General features: G+C 42.6%; 1 protein-coding gene across 1 annotated transcript in view; it reads right to left on the bottom strand.

Annotated features, from left to right (window-relative positions):
• REEP2 (receptor accessory protein 2) overlaps positions 1–22649 on the bottom strand; it is a 28073-nt gene extending 5424 nt beyond the window's left edge. The window contains exons 1-7 of the mRNA XM_060765706.2: positions 22426–22649; positions 20044–20116; positions 7811–7887; positions 6727–6847; positions 3675–3788; positions 2702–2849; positions 1497–1657 (exon numbers count right to left, since the gene is read on the bottom strand). Of these exons, the coding sequence (XP_060621689.2) occupies positions 1497–1657; positions 2702–2849; positions 3675–3788; positions 6727–6847; positions 7811–7887; positions 20044–20116; positions 22426–22457 (726 nt within the window). The 5' untranslated portion in view covers positions 22458–22649. The remainder of the gene's footprint in view (positions 1–1496; positions 1658–2701; positions 2850–3674; positions 3789–6726; positions 6848–7810; positions 7888–20043; positions 20117–22425) is intronic.
• Positions 22650–24366: the final 1717 nt, after the last annotated feature.

The following is a 24366-nucleotide window of genomic DNA, read 5'->3' on the forward strand; positions in this document are numbered from 1 at the left end:
AGGTCTATGAAGACAGCTCCTGTGATCTGCTGCCTTTCAAAGCCATCTTCTATGTGCTGAGTCAGGTTCAGCACTTGCAATGTGCAGCTTTTGTCCTTCCTGAAGCCAGCTTGCTGTGGAATCAGACAGGGGTCTATTTTTTCCCATAATTCTATGCAAAATAAATCTCTCCAGAACTCTGTAAAGGTGGCACAACAAGGAGATTGGTCTATAGCTTTTTGGGTCATTACAGTCTTTGCCTGGCTTCAAGATGGCTATGCTTTCCTCTAGATCAGTGGTTCTCAACCTGGGGTCCCCAGATGTTTTTGGCCTTCAACTCCCAGAAATCCTAACAGCTGGTAAACTGGCTGGGATTTCTGGGAGTTGTAGGCCAAAAACATCTGGGGACCCCAGGTTGAGAACCACTGCTCTAGATTTTGGAAATCTGACAGGATGCAGTGCAGTTGTTCATCAGTTCCAGCAGCCAGCATCTTGCTTTTGAACCAAAGTTCTTGATTTGTTCCAACTATCTCAAAGTTCCCCTGTGATGAAGGCAGATAAAACACCTGGTAGAAAAAATGATCACCTATGGAAAATAAGGAATAAATACAACACTGTATTTCAGCAACTGACAATTACATGAAACTGTGTACCAAAAACAGAAATGTATTTGACAAGGTAATAGGTTTCGTCCTGGAAAAATCAGGAAGTGGAGCCTAAACAAGACAGCTCACGAAATGTATGGGGACTGTGCTCTCTCCTTGATTATGTGAGTAGCAGATTAGGCTAAAATAAGATGGACAGCCATATTTGTTTTTTCCTCTGTCTGTTCCCTTTATGAATAAAACAGAGGAATGCATCAAAGGGGATGCAGAGGAAAGATGAGCTAAACTGCTTCTCCTTTGCAGTATCTTCTAATGATTCGTTGTCCAAAACACTTTTAAACACAGCCTATTCACTTCTAGTAATGCAGCTGCTTGGGTGGAGTTCAGATAAAAAAGCATGGGAGGATAAGCTGAAGAAGAAGGAAATGCTCAGCCCCACCCTCCAACCTGTTTTATGCTAATATTAAAATCAGTTACACACATACCACTCCTTGATGATAGCATGAACTGGGAAGGCACAACCAAGGAATAATCAAATGGTTGCTGCCATAATCACATCTAATTTTTGTCCTTAGTAGACACCCAAACATGTTAAGATGTAATTATGGTCCCACTAAAGCAGAAGACATAAAGACTTCTTTATCAAATGATGTCTATAGGCAGAGATTCAACAAAGACTGACAGACTGGAAGAAGCAAAATACCCCATCAAAATGTAGACAGGTTTCCAGAGAAAGCAAATACTCTTAGGTGATTGGTAAGCTACTAAAAAGGGTTGAGTATCAGGCTGAGGGGAACATGTAAAATTCCACAAAAATCACAGCATTTCCCTTCCTCCTGTATTTTCAGGAAGAGCAAACTATATCCACAGAGTCCAAATGCTAGCCTTCCAAACCCTTACATTGTAACTCACCTCAGACTTTGTCACTTTCTTGGGAGCTTTAAGGCTCTGAGTCCTTTTGGGGACTTTGTCTCCTGTATCATCATCTGATGGATCTGTTTTGGCATCGGATTGCGCTCCAGTATGTCGATGAGACACTACCATCTCCTCTGATGAAGAATAACAGGATGCACCTGAAAAGAAAGCCAGTAGTACAGCTGTCTCTTATTCTTCAAAGAAGCAGAGGATAAAAATACAAACCCTGGCCTAAAGCTCTGGAAGGCAAAGGGGAGAAAGAGAACCTTATCACTACATAAGATGACAGTTAAAATCTCAGAATCAAACATGGTATAATGTTAACTGTCTTTGAATGCTATATTTGGGATTAATCTTTTTTTAAAAAAAAACAAACAAACAACAAAACAAAACAAAAAAGAGCAGCAGCAGTCCCCACCTCCTTTCATTCGCCTAGCGTAATATACCTCTTCTATCACCATTTTAATGCAATGTAAAGTGCAAATGGGGAGGCCAGGGAAATGGGAAGTCAAACACTCCATCTGCTCATCCTGCTCTCCAATCCCTCTCTCTATTCCAGACATCCTCAAACTGCGGCCCTCCAGCTGTTTGGGCCTCCAACTCCCAGAAGCCCTAACGAGCTTGTTCAATTGTCAGGAATTCTGAGAATTAAAGGTCCAAACAGCTGGAGGGCCGCCTGCTCTATTCTATCCCAATAAGTCTAACTGAAAAGCATCTCAAAGAACAAGATGTGAGGCAAAATCAGAATGTGGTCAAAAAACACCTGGAAAATAATAATTCCCACCCTTAAAAGAGATGAATGAAAATCTGTAGAAATCTGTTTTGTGGCCCCTGGAATCCGGGGGGGGGGGGGGAGCAAACTCTATCCCTCCCCTTCCAAAGTAAGGAGGGGAGCCAAAATCTGTTTGTTTGTTTTTTAAAGAATGGATGCCATTTAAAAAAAACTAGAAGTCACCTTCTCTGAACAAACCTTCTCAAGGAAACACAGCTTTGGGGTCACTATAAATCAGAAATGACATGATGGAACACAACACCAAGTGATGTTCTGGTTACTCCAATTTTCATTTGGAAGTGGAACTGTGCATCCCTGAATGAGGGCAGAAAAACTGCCCTCAGACCCTGGGAGCTTGGCCATCCCTGATTTACTTTCAATTCTCCTTGATATCTACCCTTACAGAACAATGTAAACTGATGGTTTATACCTGAATCGTCAACAGTTTCATGAAGGCCTGTGGTAGAGGTACGCATATGTGATTCAGGGCTCCGCAAATGCACAGTGTCATCATCCCGTATCAAAGTCAAATCCTGCATGCTGAAGCTCCGTAGCTTTTCAGATAAAACTCCCTGGCCCTTTAAGACAGATCAGGTATTTATAACTACCCATATGCATTGTATCTTTCTAAACATATCATTAGGAGACTGGGATCCTGCTGATGACATATACTGATATAACTTCCCAGGATTCCAGGATGTGTACTTTTTCAGTCACTATAGAACAATGGTTCTCAATCTGGGGTTCCCAGATGTTTTTTGGCCTACAACTCCCAGCAATCCCAGTCAGTTTACCAGCTGTTAGGATTTCTGGATGTTGAAGGCCAAAACATCTGGGGACCCACAGGTTGAGAACTACTGCTATAGAAGGAGATAACAAGTATAAATACACACCCCACCCCATGACATGGCCATCCAGGTCCTGTGTACCATCTGACAAAGAAATATCACCCCTCCAACCTCCAGCAAGACCTCCACTGGAGTTCCAGAAGGACAACCACTTTCTTTTTCCTGGTTACAAAATTGCAGCCAAGTGGTGCCCAGGAGCCCTTGCTTTGATTACTGCTTGGCCATGGGAAAGCATACTAACACTTAAACACTTTAGTACATCTTGGAGCAGTAAACCTATGTTGCCTCATAGGGTGAAGGTATGTTGGCAGAACCTTATACTCCACTAGCACAGAAGCTCTGACAGGAACAGATCAGAAAAGCTTCCAGTGGAGGAGATATGATGACAAGAAGACAGCACAAGAGGAGTACACTTGGCCAGACAGCAGAACGAATCTGTATCATGGATAAGCTAAAGTTTGGACCAAGGGGGATATATGTGGTGAGGGCGTGACACCGAAAGCTAGCCCCACAGAATGGAACAGAACAGGCCTGGAACACAATTATAAAAATTACCTTTGCAGCTGCAGTAACTGCTGCATTTGCTGCCAGATTTAATCCTCGCTTTCCAACTCGCATCATAGTTTCATAACTCTTGTCACGGGCCTGGCTGATATACTCGTCAATTTCCTAGGATTTAATTGAGGGGAAGACCACATTAAAAATTATACAGGCGTTCACAATGCACAAAGCTCATAGGTTTGAAGAACAACAAGAGACATGAGTTCTCATACATGTCACAGAGAGTCATCCTATGTTAAGAATAAAAGCACTGAAACTTTGTCAAGTGTCTTAGTAAATTCTTCTTGTTCAGCAACTACAAACTATCCTTGAATATGCTGTATGCTGAAAAGAGAAAGTCGGAGATGAATCAAATAGGAATCATCCAATTCTGGCAGAATTATAAAACTGAAGGCCAGCCTCAAGGAAGTTTGTAATTTTTGGCTTCAAATACTTCTAGAGTCTGAGCTATAATGTACTCTGCACTAGTATCCCTGCTTGACATCCTGTAGGATTGCTCTAACCTGGAAAGGGTTAATCCCTGATAAATTTCAAACAGAGCCAGCATGGTGAAGGAGTTTCAGTGATGGACTATGATTCTGCAAACCAGAGTTGAAATCCCTGCTTAGCCATGGCAACCCTCTTGGTGACTCTGGGCAAGTAACACACGCTCAACCGCAGAGAATAATAATAAAATAAAACTTTATTTCTATCTCACCCTATCTCCCCAATGGGGATTCAGGGAGGTTCACGACATACAGCAGCAAACATTCAATGCCATAAAGTGCGACCAAAAAGCAAATAAACACATCATAAATCAAATAATAACATATTAGACATCAACATCAGAAAAGAGTGAAACATTATAGCAAATTAGGCATCACGCAACTAAAAATTCACATTTTGACAAATAAACACTTAAAAACAAGACTTAAACTTGAGACTAATAAAAATAAAACATTAGAATTTAAAAGCCAGAGTAACAAGCCATTTCCATATTTCATTCCATTTTGTTTGTGCCAGATGTTTTATATGTCCTCCTCTCTGTATGCTTGTGAGCATTAAAAGGTCTTTAAATGTTTTTTGAAAGTGAGCAAGGAGGGGCCATTTTAATCTCATTAGAGAGTTCAAAGGCAGGGAGCAACCACGGAGAAGGTCCCTTCTCTCATTCCCACCAGCCATGCTTGGGGCAGGAGTGGGATCAAGAGCAAGGCCTCATCTGCTGATTGCAGCACCTGGGCAGGCTCGTATGTGGAGATGCGGTCAGCCAAATAGTTCAGACCTGTTGAATTGGAACCGCTCAAAATCATATGCTCAATGGTCTGGAGATTTTCTAGTGAAGAAGCTAGTGATAGTAATTATCATTTCTTTATTATTTATTTATTTACTGCATTTCTCCCCCTTAGAGAACTCATTAATCCAATCTTTAGTGGAACTCAATTTCTTCTATACATAGTAAATTCTATTTTGTGTTTTTTGCATTGTAGTTATTTCATTGTTATATTTACTGTTATTTAATAGACCATGAGCTTTCTATGGCACATATCTGTGGGAAAGTAGCATACACATATGGATGATGATGAGTTCCCTCCGGGGTAGAAATACCATAAATAATAAATAATAGTATCAGATCCCCAAGACAAAAATGAGTGATAAATAATAATTGCTGCTATGAATTTTTGTTCAATTCATTTTTTAGTTTGTAACTTCAATAGTCTAGTGAACATGATTTTTCAAGCAGAAGTATACCCTAGAAAAGAGTAAAAGGTCCCAGCAGAGGAAGGGAAGTAGCTCATGCTGAGTATGTGGCTAGGATCCAAACTGCTTCAAAACGCACACCTGACTGAATGTAGAATCTGTTTTTAGTACAGGAAAAAGGACCTATTTGTCTTTCAGCCTAAAAGACTGCTCCAGGCAGAGTCCAACATGGAAATGGGTGTTTTCAGAAAAGTAGGAGACAGTATAAAAGGGGAGAAAATGAGAAAGACCTGGTGTGCATGCAGAATTCTGTGCATGGTCCTATGGATCACAAAGAATACTTTTATTGTTCTTTATTCGATCAGTCGCTTCCAACTCTTAGTGACCTCATGGACCAGCCACACCAGAGCTCTCTGTCGGCTGTGGCCACTCCCAGTTCTTTCACAGTCAAGCCAGTCACTTCATCGATACCATCCATCCATATTGCCCTTGGTCGGCCCCTCTTCCTTTTTCCTTCCATTTTCCCCAGCATCATTGTCTTCTCCAAGCTTTCCTGTATTCTCATGATGTGGCCAAACTACTTCATCTTTGCCTCTAATATCCTTCCCTCCAGTGAGCAGCCAGGTTTTATTTCCTAGAGTATGGACTGGTTTGATTTTCTTGCAGTCCAAGGCACTCTTAGAATTTTCCTCCAGCACCACAGTTCAAAAGAGTCTATTTTCCTTTGCTCAGCCTTCCTTATAGTCCTTATAGTCACAACCATAGGTTACTACAGGGTATACCATTGTTTTAACTATGTGGATCTTCACTGCCAGTGTGATGTCTCTACTCTTCACTATTTTACTGAGATTGGTAATTGCTCTCCTCCCAAGAAGTAAACATCTTCTGATTTCCTGGCTACAGTCTGAGTCTGCAGTAATCGTTGTGCCTAGAAATACAAAGTCTGTCACTGCCTCCATGTTTTCTCCCTCTATTTGCCAGCTATCTATCAGTCTGGTTGCCATAATCTTGGATATTTTTTTAATTTTTAACTGCGACCCAGCTTTTGCACTTTTTTCTTTTACCTTGGTTAGAAGGCTCCTCAGCTCTTTCCCACTTTCCACCATCAAAGTGGTATCCTCTGCATATCTTAGTTTGCTAATGTTTCTTTCAGCAATTTTAACTCCAAATGAACACTAAAGTCAGAGCTAACTCTCTCAAGGTTGGAAATTAGGGATTTTCTCCTTGGTCTGCAAAAGTAGGAGTAGCCATCTATTCATTATGAGCAAGCACAACCATGACTAATATTAAAGATGTTTTCTGAAACCTAACTAAATTGGACATCACTCAACTTTCAGGACTAAAAAACAGGGCAATCTAAAGGAAGTACCTTCTCCTTATTGGAGAGCGTTGGGTGAACAAACTTCCTGTAGAGAACGCTGGAGCCCTTGGTATAAGGAGAAAGCAGCCAGATCACAAATGCGATTTTCAACTCGAAATAGAAAGGAAACCTGAGAGAAATGGAAAAGCTGGAATCAAGCTGAGGTTAGAGACAGACAAAGGCTGACAGTCCAGATAGTAGCACAGATGAGATAAGCAAAGGAAGAAAATGAAAACTATAGATGGGACAGAATCAATACAGCAAAGCTATAGAAGAGGCCAATCACACACTTTCTGGGATTTTCTTTCCTGAATATTTATTTCCAGTCTCCTCTACAGCTCTAATTAATCCATGTCCAGGGCTATCTCTAAGTTCTGCAAATATACAGTCTTAAACTCTGCAAACATTGTTTAATAATTTACCAGAGAGCTCTAAACTAACATAGGTCTGGGGCATAATAACAAGATTGACCCCACTGCCTGAGAATCAGCAATATTCTCAACCCAGTATTTATGCTAACCATTCAAGTCCTTCAGACAAGTGAAAGTTAGGAGTTTAAACATGGCTGCTGGTCATTTAATGCAGATACATTTTGAAGGATTATGACATCTTATCTTTTCTTAATGCGTGGTCAGGACAAATCAGTCTCGACCATAGAGTTCACTATTCTCCTTGGGTAAGTTTCAGTATTATTTTGTAAAGGATTAGACAAATGCTTGCCATGCTATAGTGCCAGAAACTGTGGCAAATTTAAAAAGTCAGCCAAAACCCCTTCAGTTTCTATTAAAATACACCTTTTTAAAAATGAATAAATGTGTTTCTTGAAACTAGCATTCTAGACTTTATTTGTACATTCTGGTTGTCAGGAAAAGCAGCAGAATACATTTTTGTCAAAATCACCTAATATATGAGCTATAGCAATTGAGTCTATATTCTAAAAGGAAATAGCACAAACAGTTCTCAAGGACAAGAAAGCCAAACACTTTACTGAATCCTCTCACAGAATCGCATTCTATTCTAGATGGGTAACTAAAGAAGAATGAATACATCTAGCAGCTCCCCTGCTTAGTTCCCAACATAGGGGACGACTTACCAAGAAAGAATAATGTCTGTGAGTGTCTCTGCTGTGGTGAAGAAGGCAAACACAATCCAGTACATCATCCATTTGACCTGCAAAATAGCAATCAGAAGTTAGATGGACACTAGGGCTTACCTTAAAACAAATTCTGGATCAATTCCAAACCCAATCATTTGAAGCAATTTGGTAGATAGTTATACCCATGTTCAAATGTCAGTAATTCAGAGCTTCAATCAGCAACTGGTCTTGCTCCTACTTCTAAGTTTAGTAATAACTGGTAAGTTCTGTATTGAGTATTTTTCCACGAAGAGTTTTTTTAATCTTCCATAGATACTGATAGTATTTCTCCTCACCTTTAATTTTATTATTAACTAGCCGTCCCCTATCATGTGTTGCTGTGTCCCACATGGCGGTTCTATGTGGGAGGTTTGGCCCAATTCTATCGTTGGTGGGGTTCAGAATGCTCTGTGATTGTAGGTGAACTATAAATCCCAGCAACTACACCTCCCAAATGTCAAGATTCTATTTTCCCCAAACTCCATCAGTGTTCACATTTGGGCATAATGAGTATTCGTGTAGAGTTTGGTCCAGATCCATCATTGTTTGAGTCCACAGGGATTTCTGGATGTAGGTGAACTACAACTTCAGAACCAAAGGACACTGCCCACCAAACCCTTCCAGTATTTTCTGTTAGCCATGGGAGAACTGTGTACCAAGTCTGGTTCAATTCCATCGTTTGTGAGGTTCAGAATGCTTTTTGATTGTAGGTGAACTATAAATCCCAGCAACTACAACTCCCAAATGACAAAATCAATTTTTTGAGTGATGGACATACATTGGGTTGTTAGGGGTCTTGTGTCTAAATTTGGTGTCAATTCGTCCAGTGGTTTCTGAGTTCTGTTAATCCCACAAACAAACATTACATTTTTATTTATATAGATCACATTATTACCACTTATGTTAATTCAGATGAGTTAAATACAGGCTTGTATTGGTCTGTAAGATCTGTAAAGCTCATGTCAACTGCCTCCTTTGCTATACACTACATCAAGGAACTGGGTAAGTTGAACAGATTCTAAACTACTATCAACCCCTTACCATATACAATAACCCATATATTACCATATACCATATATATATTACCCTTACCATATACAATAACCCATAGAAATTTTCTTCAACCAATTGTACAATAGGCATTTTGACATACAAGTAATTCTTGTTACCAATGCTTGTTCTTTCTACCTTTTGCAGATTCTCCCTGCTTCAGTTGTTTATAGGGCTTTTCTGCCTTAGTAATGCTGTGCTCAGTTGTGACATTTGGGAGAATGTCCAAACCTCTCATTATGCTACAGAACACAGAATATAAAGGAATTGTTGTTGCTCTGCCAAAAATACAGAGTTCTCAGCAACAAAATGCTTATAGTGACCAAACCATATTTATAAAACATTATCCAGCTTCTACTGGAAACATCCAAATAGATATACAATGAGCTGCTAATATCAAAGGACATAACTTGAAATAATCTAACTCAACTGATCTCCAGATTGACAAACCACTGAAGAAAATTATCAAGATTACTAGGGATTGTTAGAGCTGTGTTTCATGACTGGTGGTTTAAAGTTGCTGTTGTGAAAGAAGCTGCAATTCATAAGCCTCTTTTCAAAAAGAAGTTTACAGTGCTATCGTTGCTTGTTATTTTGCTGCAATGTAGTTTAATATCACAACAAATATTTTTGTAGCTGAGATTACAATCCCTTTTCTCTAGTGTTAAACCAGTTATTGTGCATAAGGAGCTAGCTCCCTCTGCTTTCTACTAAGTGAAAATGCACCATGAAAAAAAACTTTGCCTTTTAAATGGCTTTTCAACTTATGCAAAGAAGAGGCTGTTGAAAGGCAGCTTCTTTCGAAACAGCTACTTTAAACACCCAGTTATGAAACACCGTTGCAAGAAACTCAAGCAGTACTGATAAATTTTTCAGAAGTTTGTTAATCCAAAGATTGGTCATGCCAGACATGCTAACCTGGATGACAGTTTGGCATTGTTATCACACCTGCAAGACAGTAACAAATGAAGGAGGAGGAGATAATGATGAGAATAATAAACTAAAGTAAAATAGCTTTTCTACATATTAATAGTTCAATGACTAACACACTCCCCAAAAACTGACAACAGTAAATTATTCAATGTGATGAAAACAAAAAGCATCAAAGATATCCAAAAGGAGCTTTCTGAACTTCAGAGAAATGCAGTCCATTTTAAAATAAGCACCATGAAGCAATACATACATATGCATACACACATATTAACATTTGTTGTCCTTGACATTAAGTCCAGTTGTGTCCGACTCTGGAGTGTGGTGCTCATTTCCATTTCTAAGCCGAAGAGCCGGCGTTGTCTGTAGATACCTCCAAGGTCATGTGGCCAGCATGACTGCATATATATATATATATATATATATATATATATATATATGAACTAATATATATATGAACTTCACACACATGATGATGATGGGTTTAAGCTGGCAGTCACTGACCACAAAAGCTATTTTAGGGTTGCAGAAGATGGTGCAAAAGGTGCACCCCACAGCTCTTTTTCATTATTGTCATCATTTTTTAATATAACACCATCATTGTGTATGCTGTGTTACAGTAAAAGAACAACAAAGCAGTTCCCTGCCCTCAGGCTTACAATCTAATTAAGGCATAATGGAAAGGTGAATGGCAGTGTGGGAGGAGATTAACTCCAGCAGACACCACCTCTCCTTCCCTCCCTCCTCGGATGGTGTGCTTCTGGCCATGAGAGAACTCTGCCTGCCTCTTCTCTCCCTCTAATTTATTTATTTATTTATTTATTTACTTACTGCACTTGTAGACCGCCGTTCTCAGCCCTAGGGCGACTCACGGCGGTGTACAACATATAAAACCAGGTACAATTTACAACATAAGCAATATCACATCAACAGTAAACAACGACACTATCAATAATACAGTTATACTAAATCATTCGCAACGTCTCATCATTGAATCACAATCCAAATCTCTTTATCCATGTTCCATTCCAATCGTCATTGCCAATTGTTGCAGCACTTACTCAAACGCCTTCTCAAACAACCACATCTTCAGTCTCTTGCGGAATGTCATGAGGGAGGGCGCCAGTCTGATGTCCACAGGGAGGGTGTTCCATAGCCGGGGGGCCACCACCGAGAAGGCCCTGTCCCTAGTCCCCGCCAGGCGTGCCTGTGAGTCAGGCAGGATCCAGGGAAGCGGAAGTTGGGATGAAGAAAGGTTTTAATCTGTTTCTGGACCTAGGCATGATAGAAATGTGGCTGCCTCTAATTCTCTCCTATGTCTCAGCAGAATCCCAGTCCTATCTGATGCCCCTCTACTATGTGATCATACTTGCACCCTGCTGAAGGCTAGACAGGATAATTTAATAGGGAAATGGAGTCATGATTAATTAACGCAACTATACTTTCTTGCCCATTGGATTGTTCCTGCTGGTGCACTTCCTAGCAGAGTACACAGTTATGACACATTATGCCTTTCCCTTGCCCGGCCAGGTTTCAGCTACACAGGTCAGGTTGTTCTTTGGGGATTAACTTCTCAATCAGAATAGATTTAATCAGATTCCTTTCCCTAGTAACTGAACATTCAGCGGCAGTGATTTTTTTTAACTCACTTGACCACGTTACTGTAGTTAGGAATCAGTTAGTGTATAAGTCTGTCTTCTCTACCTTTGCATCCAGCAGTCAGCATTATCTGCTCCTCCGCCTTTGCTTATTACAAATATTTGGAAGCTACCAGAAACCACAGGGAAATATGTGGTTGAGTAATAAATAGGGAAAAGATGGGCACCTGCTTGGGTACCAGAGAACAGACTGACCGAATGCTAGTGTGGTAGATGATGCCCCTGACCTCTAGCTCTGTCTATGATGCCAACTGCCTTTCTGTGTCTGCACCTAAAATTATTCCTTGAATGTTTTACTGTTCCACTGGATGCAAATGGGGAATTCCTTGATTCCCTCTGGTCACTAACAAGGGAATGTTCTTTTTATTCTGTTAGATAGGAAGAAGGATAGGAATTGTGGGAACAGGGACTACTTCATAGATTGTGTTAGGTTCAAAAACCTGAAAATTCCCATGCCTGAAATAGACAATGCCTAGGAACTATCATGTCAACTGTCAGAGTACGACTCTAAGGACTCAAAACACCCACTGTCAAAAACAGTTAAGCAATCAATTATAGAAAAATTGAAAATCATCTGGATCTGTTAGCATTTGAGGACATCAACTCCGTATGAGTTTACCACCCTTGGCACCAATGGAAATTTCCTCCTGTACAAAAAATGCAGTTAAAATAACAGAATCATAGAAATGAAAAAAACATTGTGGGCCATCCAGTCCAACCCCGTGCCAAGAAGCAGGAAAATAGCATTCAAAGCACCCCTGACAGATCCAGCCTGTTTAAAAGCCTCCAAAGAAGTTTGATATCTTTCCCTCTACTGGCACCTTTCAAAGCCAAACTTATAACTTTTTGAGATGGAATAAGAATAAACTATAGGCGTTTTCAGAATTTAAAACAGTTATTTTGCAGACTACATCTCACAGAATTTCCTAGCCACATAGAAGACCAAAGAAATAATGTTTACTGATTGAGCATTATTTATTTATTTATTTATTTATTTACTTTACTTTACTTGTATACCGCAGTTTCTCAGCCTAACGGCAACTCAACGCGGTTTACAACAAGGATAAGAATCAGTCAACAATATACAATTTAAAACCATAAAAGCATAATATACAATATTGACACAACAATAACAACACTATGCACCTCATCACTAGAGTCGTGATCCAAATTTGTCGTCCATATTTCCATTCCTGTAATCATCACATTCATTGCACTGATTAACCAAATGCCTGTTCAAACATCCAAGTTTTTAATCTTCTTCTGAACACCATTAGCGAGGGGGCTGATCTTACCTCCATGGGGAGGGTGTTCCACAGCCGAGGGGCCACCACAGAAAAGGCCCTGTCTCTCGTCCCCGCCAGCCGCACCTGTGAAGCCGGCGGGATAGAGAGCAGGGCCTCCCCAGAAGATCTACTCACAACATTATGCTACTCATAACTTACTTTGTTGTCTCTCAATGATTTCAAGCATTACATTTTCTTTTTTTCCTTTTTTTTTTTTTTTTTTTTTTTTGTAGAAGCCACATTCTAGAGTGAGGTGGGGAGTCTGGGGGCAATGCCAAAGATGGAATAAATTTCCCCCTAAGTAATTTTTCTTTCACACAACCAGGCTGGTTGATTGAATGGAAAGAGGGCACAATTGCTATCAACCAAACTTTTTTTCCTGTCAAGTTAAAATTCCTTGCTGTTCTGAGTCAGGGCTTCTTAAACGTTTTCACTTCCGATCCAAGAAATGTTTACATGACCCCTGATATATAGGTATATGAAATAAGTATAAAAATCAGCATTTGCAAGCCTCGCTAACAGGCTGATTTCCCTTTTTGATGAAGTGCAGCTGAAGCATCTTCTGCAATATGCACTGTAAACACTGCACAACACAAAAGAGCCATTACGTGATGTTCAGAAGACTTTTACTGTTGCCAAATTTTCCAGGACCCAAACACTGAGTTAAGGGACCACATTTGAGGCTGGGAACCACAGTTTAAGAAGTAGTGTTCTAAGTAACTGAAAGCAATTAAATGCTTAAAAAGGTCAGTTGAGCAGTGGTTCTTAACCCTTTTTGAGTCATAATCCTCTTTGAGAATCTGATAGAAACTATATGCCCTGACATAAACACTATTTTCAAAGAAACAGAGAAGAAAACCCCCACCTTTTTGTCATTTGCTGCCACTTCACAGGCCACTGAGGATCTGTGGACAGATTAAAAGTCCATGAACTACAACAGTAGTTTGAGCACTGGGCTATGACTCTGGAAACCAGGGTCTGAATCTCCATTCAGTCACGAAGCTCACTGGACAACCTTGGGCAAGTCACACTCTCTCAGAAGGCATTTGCAAACTTCTTCTGAAGAAATCTTGCAAAGAAAAACTCTGTGAAAGGGTCACCTTAGGTTGGTAACAGAGTCAGACAACAATGCCTAAAATAGTTTATTTTTAGGTGTCTGTGAAACATGGCTTTTTCTATTACAGAGCCCTGATGGTAGAAACATATTTCCAACAATGCAGCATTATAGAAATAAATCCATTTTAACTTCTTCAAGAGGGTAAGAAGCTCGTACAAGCTCACCCCTTTCCAATAAGAATTACGTCACACCAGTTTTGCTGAAGTTTTTTACTAATAAACATGATTGTACTTTTTAATGATCTGGCCATCATAGCTGAAACTGAGCACCCTAGCTTATAACATTTGGTTGTATATGTTTAAATCGTTCACATCTATATATTCAGGAGGACCAAAACTGTCCAAGTTACCATTGCCCCACTTAAATCATACCCAATATTACTGATTTTCAGCAGGATTAATTATTATATCCATTACAATAAATTGCTGCATTTTACAAAAGGACTACTGCTGAATTACCCAACCCTGGGCGGACTGCTGCCCGAAACGTTGGCAATTTAAATCCCGGGGGGGGGGGGGGGGGTCTTGTCTGTCAACTCCAGCTTCTCATGCAGGGACATGAGAGAAGCCTGGGCAATGTCCTTACAGACAGCCAATTCTCTCACACCAGAAGCAAATTGCAGTTTCTCAAGTCACTCCTGACATGGAAAAAAAAAACTAACCCTGGGAAGTAATGTAGGGCAAGAGGACTTGCTTTTCTAGCCAAAATCACAGAGAAATCATAAATTAATCTTCCAACAACATAAAAGACAGCTTTATACATGGACTTCACCAGATGGTCAACACTGAAATCAGCCAAAGGTGGCGTACATCCATCCATTCGGTGAAAACAAGACCTGGGGCTGACTGTAATTCAGATCACAAACTTCTTATTGCACAATTTAGAATCAGATTAAAGAAAATAGGGAAAACACAGAGACCAGTTAGATATGATCTCACAAATATTCCTAGTGGATATGCAATGGAGGTGAATAATAGATTTAAGGGACCGCATTTAAGAAATAGGGTACTAGAAGAACTATGGACAGAAGTCAGCAACATTGTTCAGGAGGGAGCAACTAAGTATGTCCCAAAGAAAAATAAAAATAAAAAGGCAAGATGGTTGTCTGCTGAGACACTGAAAGTAGCCCAAGAAAGAAGGAAAGCCAAAGGAAACAGTGATGAGGGAGATATGTCCAATTAAATGCACAATTCCAGAGGTTAGCTAGAAGAAATAAGGAGCTATTTTTAAACAAGCAATGCATGGGAGTGGAAGAACACAACAGAATAGGAAGAACAAGAGACCTTTCCCAGAAAATTAGAAACATCGGAGGTAAATTTCAGGCGAAAATGGCAATGATCAAAACAAACATGGCGGGGACCTAACAGAAGCTGAAAAGATCAAGAAAAGGCAGCGAGACTATACAGGAGATCTGTATAGGAAGGATAATAATATCGAGGATAGTTTTGACGATGTGGTGAGTGAATTAGAACCAGACATCCTGAGGAATGCGGTTGAATGGGCCTTAAGAAGCATTGCTAATAACAAGACAGCAGAAGACGATGGGATCTCAGCTGAACTGTTTAAAATCTTGACAGATGATGCAGTCAAGGTGATGCATGCTATATGCCAGCAAATATAGAAAACACAAGAATGACCATCAGATTGGAAAAATCAACATATCCCCATACCAAAAAATGGAAATGCTAAAGAATGCTCAAACTTTCATACAGTGGCACTTATTTCTCATGCCAGTAAGGTAATGCTCAAGATCCTGCAAGATAGACTCCAGCAATACATGGAGCGAGAGCTACCAAATGTACAAGCTGGGTTTAGAAAAGACAGAGGAACGAGAGACCAAATTGCCAATATCCGCTGGATAATGGAGAAAGGCAGAGAGTTTCAGAAAAACATCCATTTCTGTTTTATTGACTGTTCTGAAGCCTTTGACTGTGTGGATCTTAATAAATTGTGGCAAGTTCTTGGTGATATGGGGATACCAAGTCACCTTGTCTCTCTCCTGAGGAATCTGTATCACAACCAGTAAGAACAGACCATGGAAAAATAGACTGGTTCAAGATTGGGAAAGGTGTACGGCAGGGCTGTATACTCTCTCCATACCTATTCAACTTGCATGCAGAACACATCATGCGGCACGTAGGGCTTGACAAATCCAAGGCTGGAGTTAAAATTACTGGAAGAAACATTAACAACCTTAGATATGCAGATGATACCAGTTTGATGGCCAAAAGCGAGGAGCCGAGGAGCCTTCTAACCAAGAAGAAAGAGGAAAGTGCAAAAGTTGGGTTGCAGTTAAACATCAGAAAAACCAAGATTATGGCAACTAGACTGATTGATAACTGGCAAATAGAGGGAGAAAACATGGAGGCAGTGACAGACTTTGTATTTCTAGGAGTGAAGACTGTAGCCAGGAAATCAGAAGATGTTTATTTCTTGGGAGGAGAGCAATGGCCAATCTCGATAAAATAGTGAAGAGTATAGACATCACACTGGCAATGAAGATCCACATAGTTAAAGCAATGGTATTCCCCGTAGTAACCTATGGATGCGAGAGTTGGACCATAAGGAAGCCTGAGTGAAGGAAGATAGATGCTTTTGAACTGTGGTGCTGGATGAAAATTCTGAGAGTGCCTTGGACCACAAGAAGATCAAACCAGTCCATACTCCAGGAAATAAAGCCCGGCTGCTCATTGGAAGGACGGATGTTAGAGGCACAGATGAAGCAGTTTGGCTACATAATGGGAAGACAGGAAAGCTTGGAGAAGACAATGATGCTGGGGAAAAAGGAAGGAAAAAGGAAGATGGGTCGACCAAGGGCAAGGTGGATGGATGGAATCCTTGAAGTGACTGGCTCGACTTTGAAGAATCTGGGGGTGGCCACAGCCGGCAGGGAGCTCTGGCGTGGGCTGGTCCATGAGGTCACGAAGAGTCAGAAGTGACTGAACGAATAAACAACAAAACTAAATGAAGGATCCATTCTCATCTGACATGCTTGACCCTCCAAACATTTTTTCAGAAGCTTTGAAGAAACCAAAAATACATGAAAGTAGTAGCCCTCACACACCATTTATCACTATCCACTGATATGCAGAGGTATGCAGCTTCTGAACACTTTGCTCATGTCTGACTGAAATATTCATGGAAGCTAGTTCCAATTTGTAAATCCATCAGCAGTTTACAGGAATCACCAACCCCAAAGTCAGTGACCATACAAACTTTTTAAGGCAAGAAAATGTTATGTTTATTAGGTAAATACCTGTCTTAACATGGAATCCACACGAACTGAATGAAAAGAAGAGGAAGCCCAGTTCCACCATACCCAGGCCTAGAAGCAGATGATATGCCCTCTCTTCATCCCACTGACACTGCCCTGTCCTCAAATAGGCAGAAGAGGCAGATCCAGCATCAAATGCACAAAAGCAGTTGAAATAGCATTTTTCCTTGTGAGTCATGTCTTATTTAATTTGCAAACCCAAGGGCAGGAAACTTTCAAATCAACCATTTGTAAGCCACTCTGAGAGCCTTTGTGCCTGAAGAGCGGGATATAAATACTTTAATAAATACAAGAAAGAAATAGTGGGTTGTTAGAATCAATTTTACATTTGAATTGAATGTTGATGCTGTTTTATTGTAGATTCTCCAGGTCCATTTCAACCATCAGGATGGTTTATTTCTGAGATTCATGACTGAAACTACCTTGTTGCCCAAGTGGGTAATCTATGCCAGGAGAACAGATACAGTGGAACTTTTTAACCCTCCAAGCCCTCAATACAGCTTTCAGTATCACCAACTGTAGTATCTCTCTAGATAAGCTTTGAGAATTGCACAGTTGGATCCAGCTTTTATTTACTTCTCAGTATCATAGGTACACTTACATCTTCCTTCCAATGCGCTTAAGATGGTGTATGCGATTATCTCCCCTTCTTACATAATACCATAACAGAAATGAGACCGGGTAAGGGATCCAAGGCCACCCAGTGAACTCAGTGGATATTTAAAAATTGATCTTCCAAGCCACAGTCTAACAATGTAGCCATTACACCCAATTATTACTTGACCACATTTCAGAAGATGGGATTGGGAAACTACAATTTTCCCTTATGGGTAATTACTGAGCAAGATGTCTCAGAATTTTATTTTGCCTCCCAAGTTTCTAAACTAACAGAACAGAATCACAGAATTATGCCATTAAGAGATTTAGAGCATAAGGTCATCAAAATACCATGACACCTAGTTCTATTTCTCCTTTTCATTGGAGCACAGACATATCTGACTGACTATTTGAGGTCACTAAATTAGGGTAAATGAACTGACACTCAAGGTGGAGATGCCCACTACTAAGAGACAGAGAGGGGTGAATACAGATTCCCCAATAAAAATTACTAGCAGCTTTTTATATCTGTGCATCAGACTAGATTTTCATGCAGTAGTGGTAGGAGCATTTTTAATCTGTCACTGCAAGATCGCTGTGAATATTTCTATATAATGAAGACCACACAATGATTTTGCATTTTATGGTACCCAGTCAATGGGAAAGGTGTAACACAGGGCAACTCTGAACCTTCAGCTGGCCCAAATGTGGCAGCTAGGTAAACTGAATTCTGGAATCACTGTTCTATGAATACTGATGTTAAATGTATTGTCGAAGGCTTTCATGGCCGGAATCACTGGGTTGTTGTAGGTTTTTTCGGGCTATATGGCCATGTTCTAAAGGCATTTTCTCCTGACGTTTTACCTGCAAGCATCCTCAGAGGTAGTGAAGTGAGGTTAGTTTATTAGTATCCATATTGATCTGAATCCATTATAATGCTACTTCATTTTTTAAAATCCCATCTCTATATAGACATATGTCTTATTGATCCTTCTTCCTTTGTTCTATTTTTGTGTGTCTTAATGTATTTATTTGCTGCATTTGTATCACAACGTGGTATTTAAACACAACCTGTAACTGTTTTAAGCTCACTGCATAAATGCCATGGACAGTAAGTAGGAGGACAGGACAGTCACACTACGCAAATACATACAATCATAGAATCATAGAATTGTAAGAAACCTCATGGGCCATCCAGTTCAACCCCCTGCCAAGAAGCAGGAAAATCGCATTCAAAGCACCCCTTCTCAAACATACAATTCAAACAAAGTCGAAGCATCTCTCCCTACACATATGCTTCATTACCCAATGAAATTTAGAAATTGAAGTCCTTTTTTCATATTCTCCCACTTTCTAGGCCAGGCTGGTCAGTAATAGCATGAGAGTTTCTTTATGGGTGGCACTTTTAAGTAAGGAGCCCACTCTGAAAATTTACCAGTTACATTAAAGCTTCCCCTCCAAAAGCTCTAAAATATTATTTCACTATTGATGGCTAAAAATTGCCTCACATTTAGAAATATAAAAAAAGAAGAAAATGAGATTTCAAAACGCTTTGCTTCACAGTGACTTTCACATGGGCCATTTAATACCCAGTCATTGGCATTCTGAGTATAAAATGCCTCAAGCATTCTCAACAGCAACACCAGAGCATCCAGAATCCCTAGAAATCTGCAACAGAAGAAAACATTTGTGTTTTCACAAACAATACTGAAGCCTACCATGCTTTATGCAAAAAGATACATTTCTTAAGGTCAAAAAAAATTCCCATTACAAGGTTAATTGAAGTGTGTGCAAGAAGATCTTGTTATTTAAGTGATCAGAAACACATCCCTGATGTTCTGTTGTAGGAGTAACGCTTACAGCAAAAAGCCTGGCATAATGCATAGCCCATGTGGTCTCTTCCAACCCTACGATACTATGGAAGGCAGCTGAAGCAGTGACATCACCAAAGATAGGTAAAATGATAAAAAAGGCTGTTTTCACGCCCGAATAAAAAATCCTAAGAAGCTCCTCTGGAATGTTCACATATGATCATTTAGTGCTTAAGGCTACAGCAGAACCCACATTAATTCAAGTGAGCCTTTTAGTTCTGTTCCACATTATATTCACAAACAACACACACATTGTTCAAATACCCTTAGCAATGCAAAGGAGCATCCTGGAATACATTCCCAATTTTCTGCCACTAAACTTAGCAGCGGGGAGACAAGTGAATGGTAGTTATGGGAAATAGGGCGGCCCTTAAAGCGGCAGAGAGGTGGCCATTGCCTCACACTTACGTATTCCTTCACATTTTTCGTCTTCACAGCTTTGTAGGAAGAATAGGCAGGGTACAAGGTGCCAAAAACCAGCCTGGAAGAAGGAGGGCACAGTAAGGGGAAGCAGGGACCAAAACATGGACATTCAATTGAATTCTTTATTTATGCAGGTTTCCAGTGATAATGGCTTAAGTTGCGACAATTCCTGGGGTGTGTCTAGACCAAGCCTGGGCAAGCTTGCGCCCTGCAGGTGTTTGGACTCCAACTCCCACAATTCCTAGCAGCCTACTGGCTGTTAGGAATTGTGGGAGTTATAGTCCAAAACATCTGGAGGGTGCAAGTTTGTCCAGGCCTAGTCTAGACTGGGCATGAGCTAACTTGGGCCCTCCGGATATTTTGGACTCCAACTCCCACTATTAGGCTGCGAGGAATTGTGGGAGTTGATGTCCAACACACCTGGAGGGGCCCAAGTTCGCCCAGGCCTAGTCTAGACTGGGCATGAGCTAACTTGGGCCCTCCAGGTATTTTGGAGTTCAGCTCTCACTATTCGGCTGTGAGGAATTGTGGGGTTGACGTCCAAAGCACCTGGAAGGCTGAAGTTTGCACAGGCCTAGTCTAGACTAGACATGAGCTAACTTAAGCCCTTGAGGTATTTTGGACTCCAACTCCCACTATTAGACTGTGAGGAACTGTGGGAATTGAAGTCCAACACACCTGGAGGGGCCCAAGTTAGCCCAGGCCTAGTCTAGACTGGGCATGAGCTAACTTGGACCCTCCAGGTACTTTGGACTCCATATCCCACTATCAGGCTGTGAGAAACTGTGGGAGTTGAAGTCCAACACATCTGGAGGGGCCCAAGTTTGCCCAGGTCTAGTCTAGACTGGGCATGAGCTAACTTGGGCCCTCCAGGTGTTTTGGACAGCAACTCCCACTATTAGGTTGCGAGGAATTGTAGGAGTTGATGTCTAACACAACTGGAGGGGCCCAAGTTCACCCAGGCCTAGTCTAGACTGGGCATGAGCTAACTTGGGCCCTCTAGGTATTTTGGACTTTAACTCTCACTATAAGGCAGTGAGGAATTGTGGGATTGGACGTCCAAAATACCTGGAGAGGCCCAAGTTCGCCCAGGCCTAGTCTAGACTAGGCATGAGCTAACTTGGGCCCTCCAGATATTTTGGACTCCAACTCTCACTATGAGGCTGTGAGGAATTGTGGGAGTTGATGTCCAACACACCTGGAGGGGCCCAAGTTCGCCCAGGCCTAGTCTAGACTGGGCATGAGCTAACTTGGGCCCTCCAGGTATTTTGGACTTCAACTCTCACTATTCGGCTGTGAGGAATTGTGGGGTTGACGTCCAAAGCACCTGGAAGGCTGAAGTTTGCACAGGCCTAGTCTGGACTAGACATGAGCTAACTTAAGCCCTTGAGGTATTTTGGACTCCAACTCCCACTATTAGGCTGTGAGAAACTGTGGGAATTGAAGTCCAACACACCTGGAGGGGCCCAAGTTAGCCCAGGCCTAGTCTAGACTGGGCATGAGCTAACTTGGACCCTCCAGGTACTTTGGACAGCAACTCCCACTATTAGGTTGCGAGGAATTGTGGGAGTTGATGTCTAACACACCTGGAGGGGCCCAAGTTCGCCCAGGTCTAGTCTAGACTGGGCATGAGCTAACTTGGGCCCTCCAGGTATTTTGGACTTTAACTCTCACTATTAGGCTGTGAGGAATTGTGGGAGTGGACGTCCAAAATACCTGGAGGGGCCCAAGTTCGCCCAGGCCTAGTCTAGACTAGGCATGAGCTAACTTGGGCCCTCCAGATATTTTGGACTCCAACTCTCACTATTAGGCTGTGAGGATTTGTGGGAGTGGACGTCCAAAACACCTGGAGGGCCCCAAGTTCGCCCAGGCCTGGTCTAGACTACAGAATGAATGAACCCCATGGTTTAATGCTATGGCATCCTGGGAGTGTAAGTCTGGTGGGGCACCGGGCCTCTTTGGCAGAGGAGGCGCGAGACCTTGTGTAACTACAACTCCCACAGGAGCCCTGGCAGCCGAAGCGGTGGCCTGGATTCCACAGGGAAGGTGGCGCACCCTCCTCGGTCCCTGGCGGCCCACCAGCCTTCCCCTTCCGCCGCCAGGAGGCAGTCCCTGGGGTTCTTGCGGGCCTTCCCCGCCCAGAGGGGCCCAACCGCGTCAGGGTGAACCGAGGCGCGATGGAAGGAGGGAGGGTGGGAGGGAGGGCGCCCCGAGGGCCCCCTGCAGCCCTCCATCCCTGAGGCCTAAGAGAGAGGCAAGGACCCCCCCCCCCCTCGCGTCCGCCCGCGCGCGCCCTCCGCCGTCCCCATCTCCATCCCGTCGCCTAGCAACGGAGTGGGAAGGCCTTCCCAAGCCCTCCTCGCTTACACCACCAGCCGGGAGATGATCCAGGAGACCATGGCGAGGCCGACGAGGAGGGGAAGAGGGAGGGAGAGAGGGAAGGAAGGAAGGAAGGAAGGGGCAGCCGGGGCTCAGGAGCTCCCGCGAAGAAAGGGAGGCAGGGGCGGGCGGGCAGGCTCTGGCCGACCAGGAGAGAGGGCGCTCTTAAAGGACAGGTTTCCTGCAGCAACCGCAGCCCCGCCCCGGCTCCTTAAAGGGGAGGAGCCGCCGGAGAGTCGGAGGGAAAGGGCCGCCCCTGCTGCTCCTGCTGCTGCTCCTCGCAGCGCGCGAGCCTCTCTCTCTCGCGCGCGCGCGCTCTCTCCCTCAGTCCTGGGCCTGGCGCCGGCAGGGAAGGCTGGCAGGGAGAGACTCCCCCCCTCCCCCAAAGGCCACACATAGAGACCCCATCTTTGTGCCACGCAGGAACACCCACTCTAACCACCCCCGGCAGATGGCCATCCCGCTCCTGCTGCAGAACCTCCAGAGAAAGGGGCTCCGCATCATTCTTCCATTGCAGAACAGTTCTTACCGACGGGAGGGTATAAAGTCTTGACAGGAAGATTTTACAAATGTAAAGAAAACACAATATACCCACTTACAATATAGGTTGTTGTAGGTTTTTTAGGGCTATATGGCCATGTTCTAGAGGCATTCTCTCCTGACGTTTCGCCTGCATCTATGGCAAGCATCCTCAGAGGTAGTGAGGTCTCTGTGTCCTCAGGGGACCTCACTATCTCTGAGGATGCTTGCCACAGATGCAGGCGAAACGTCAGGAGAGAATGCCTCTAGAATATGGCCATATATAGCCCAAAAAACCCTACAACAACCCAGTGATTCCGGCCATGAAAGCCTTTGACAATACACTTACAATATAGCCCAGACCTGGGCCAACTTGGGTCCTCCCTCCAGTTGTTTTGGACTTCAACTCCCACCATTCCTAACAGCCTCAGGCCCTTTCCTTTTCCTCCTCAGCGTGCGGTGGCCTCTCAACTCCAGGCATTCTTGGATTAAACCAATTCTCTTGATCCATTCACAGTCTGAAACGGCTTTGGTCACTTTGGTGGATGACCTCCGCAGAGAGCTTGACAAGGGGGAGGGTGTCCTTGTTGGTTCTCTTAGACATCTCAGTGGCTTTTGATACCATCAATGATGGTATCTTTCTGGGGCAGTTCTCCAGAACGGGTCTTGGGGGCATTGTTTTGCAGTGGCTCCGGTCCTTCCTGAAGGATTGCACCCAGATGGTGAAGCTGGAGGACTCCAGCTCGGACCCTGGCCATTGACTTGTGGGGTCCCTCAAGGTTCCATTCTCTCCCCCATGCTTCTTAACATCTACATGAAACTGCTGGGCGAGGTCATTCGGAGTTTTGGAGTTGGATGCCATCTCTACACAGGTGGCACTCCACTCTACTACTCTTTTCCACCAAATTCCAAGGAAGCATCCAGGATCCTAAACTAGTGCCTGGCAGCTGGATGAGGGATAGTAAGCTGAAGCTTAATCCAGACAAGACAGAGGTCCTCCTGGTCAGTCACGAGGCCAGTCGGGGTATAGGGTGGCAACCTGTGCTTGACGAGGTTACACTTCCCCTGAGGACACAGGTCCGCAGTTTGGGGATCCTCCTGGACTCAGCGCCAACACTTGAAGCTCAGATATCAATGGTGGCCAGGAGGGCCTTCACACTCATAAAGCTTGTGCACCAGCTGTGACTGTACCATGGTGGTCCATACCTTAGTTACATCCAGAATGGACTATTGTAATGCACTTTACATGGGGCTGCCTTTGAAGACGGCTTGGAAACTGCAACTGGTACAAAGATCAGAAGTTGGGTTACTAACCGGAGCTGGCTATAGGGGGCACACAATGCCCCTATTAAAATAGCTCAATTGGCTACCAATAAGTTTCTGGTCCCAATTTAAGGTGCATGTTATTAT

Source organism: Anolis sagrei, chromosome 2, assembly GCF_037176765.1.
Source record: "Anolis sagrei isolate rAnoSag1 chromosome 2, rAnoSag1.mat, whole genome shotgun sequence".
Taxonomy (NCBI): domain Eukaryota; kingdom Metazoa; phylum Chordata; class Lepidosauria; order Squamata; family Dactyloidae; genus Anolis; species Anolis sagrei.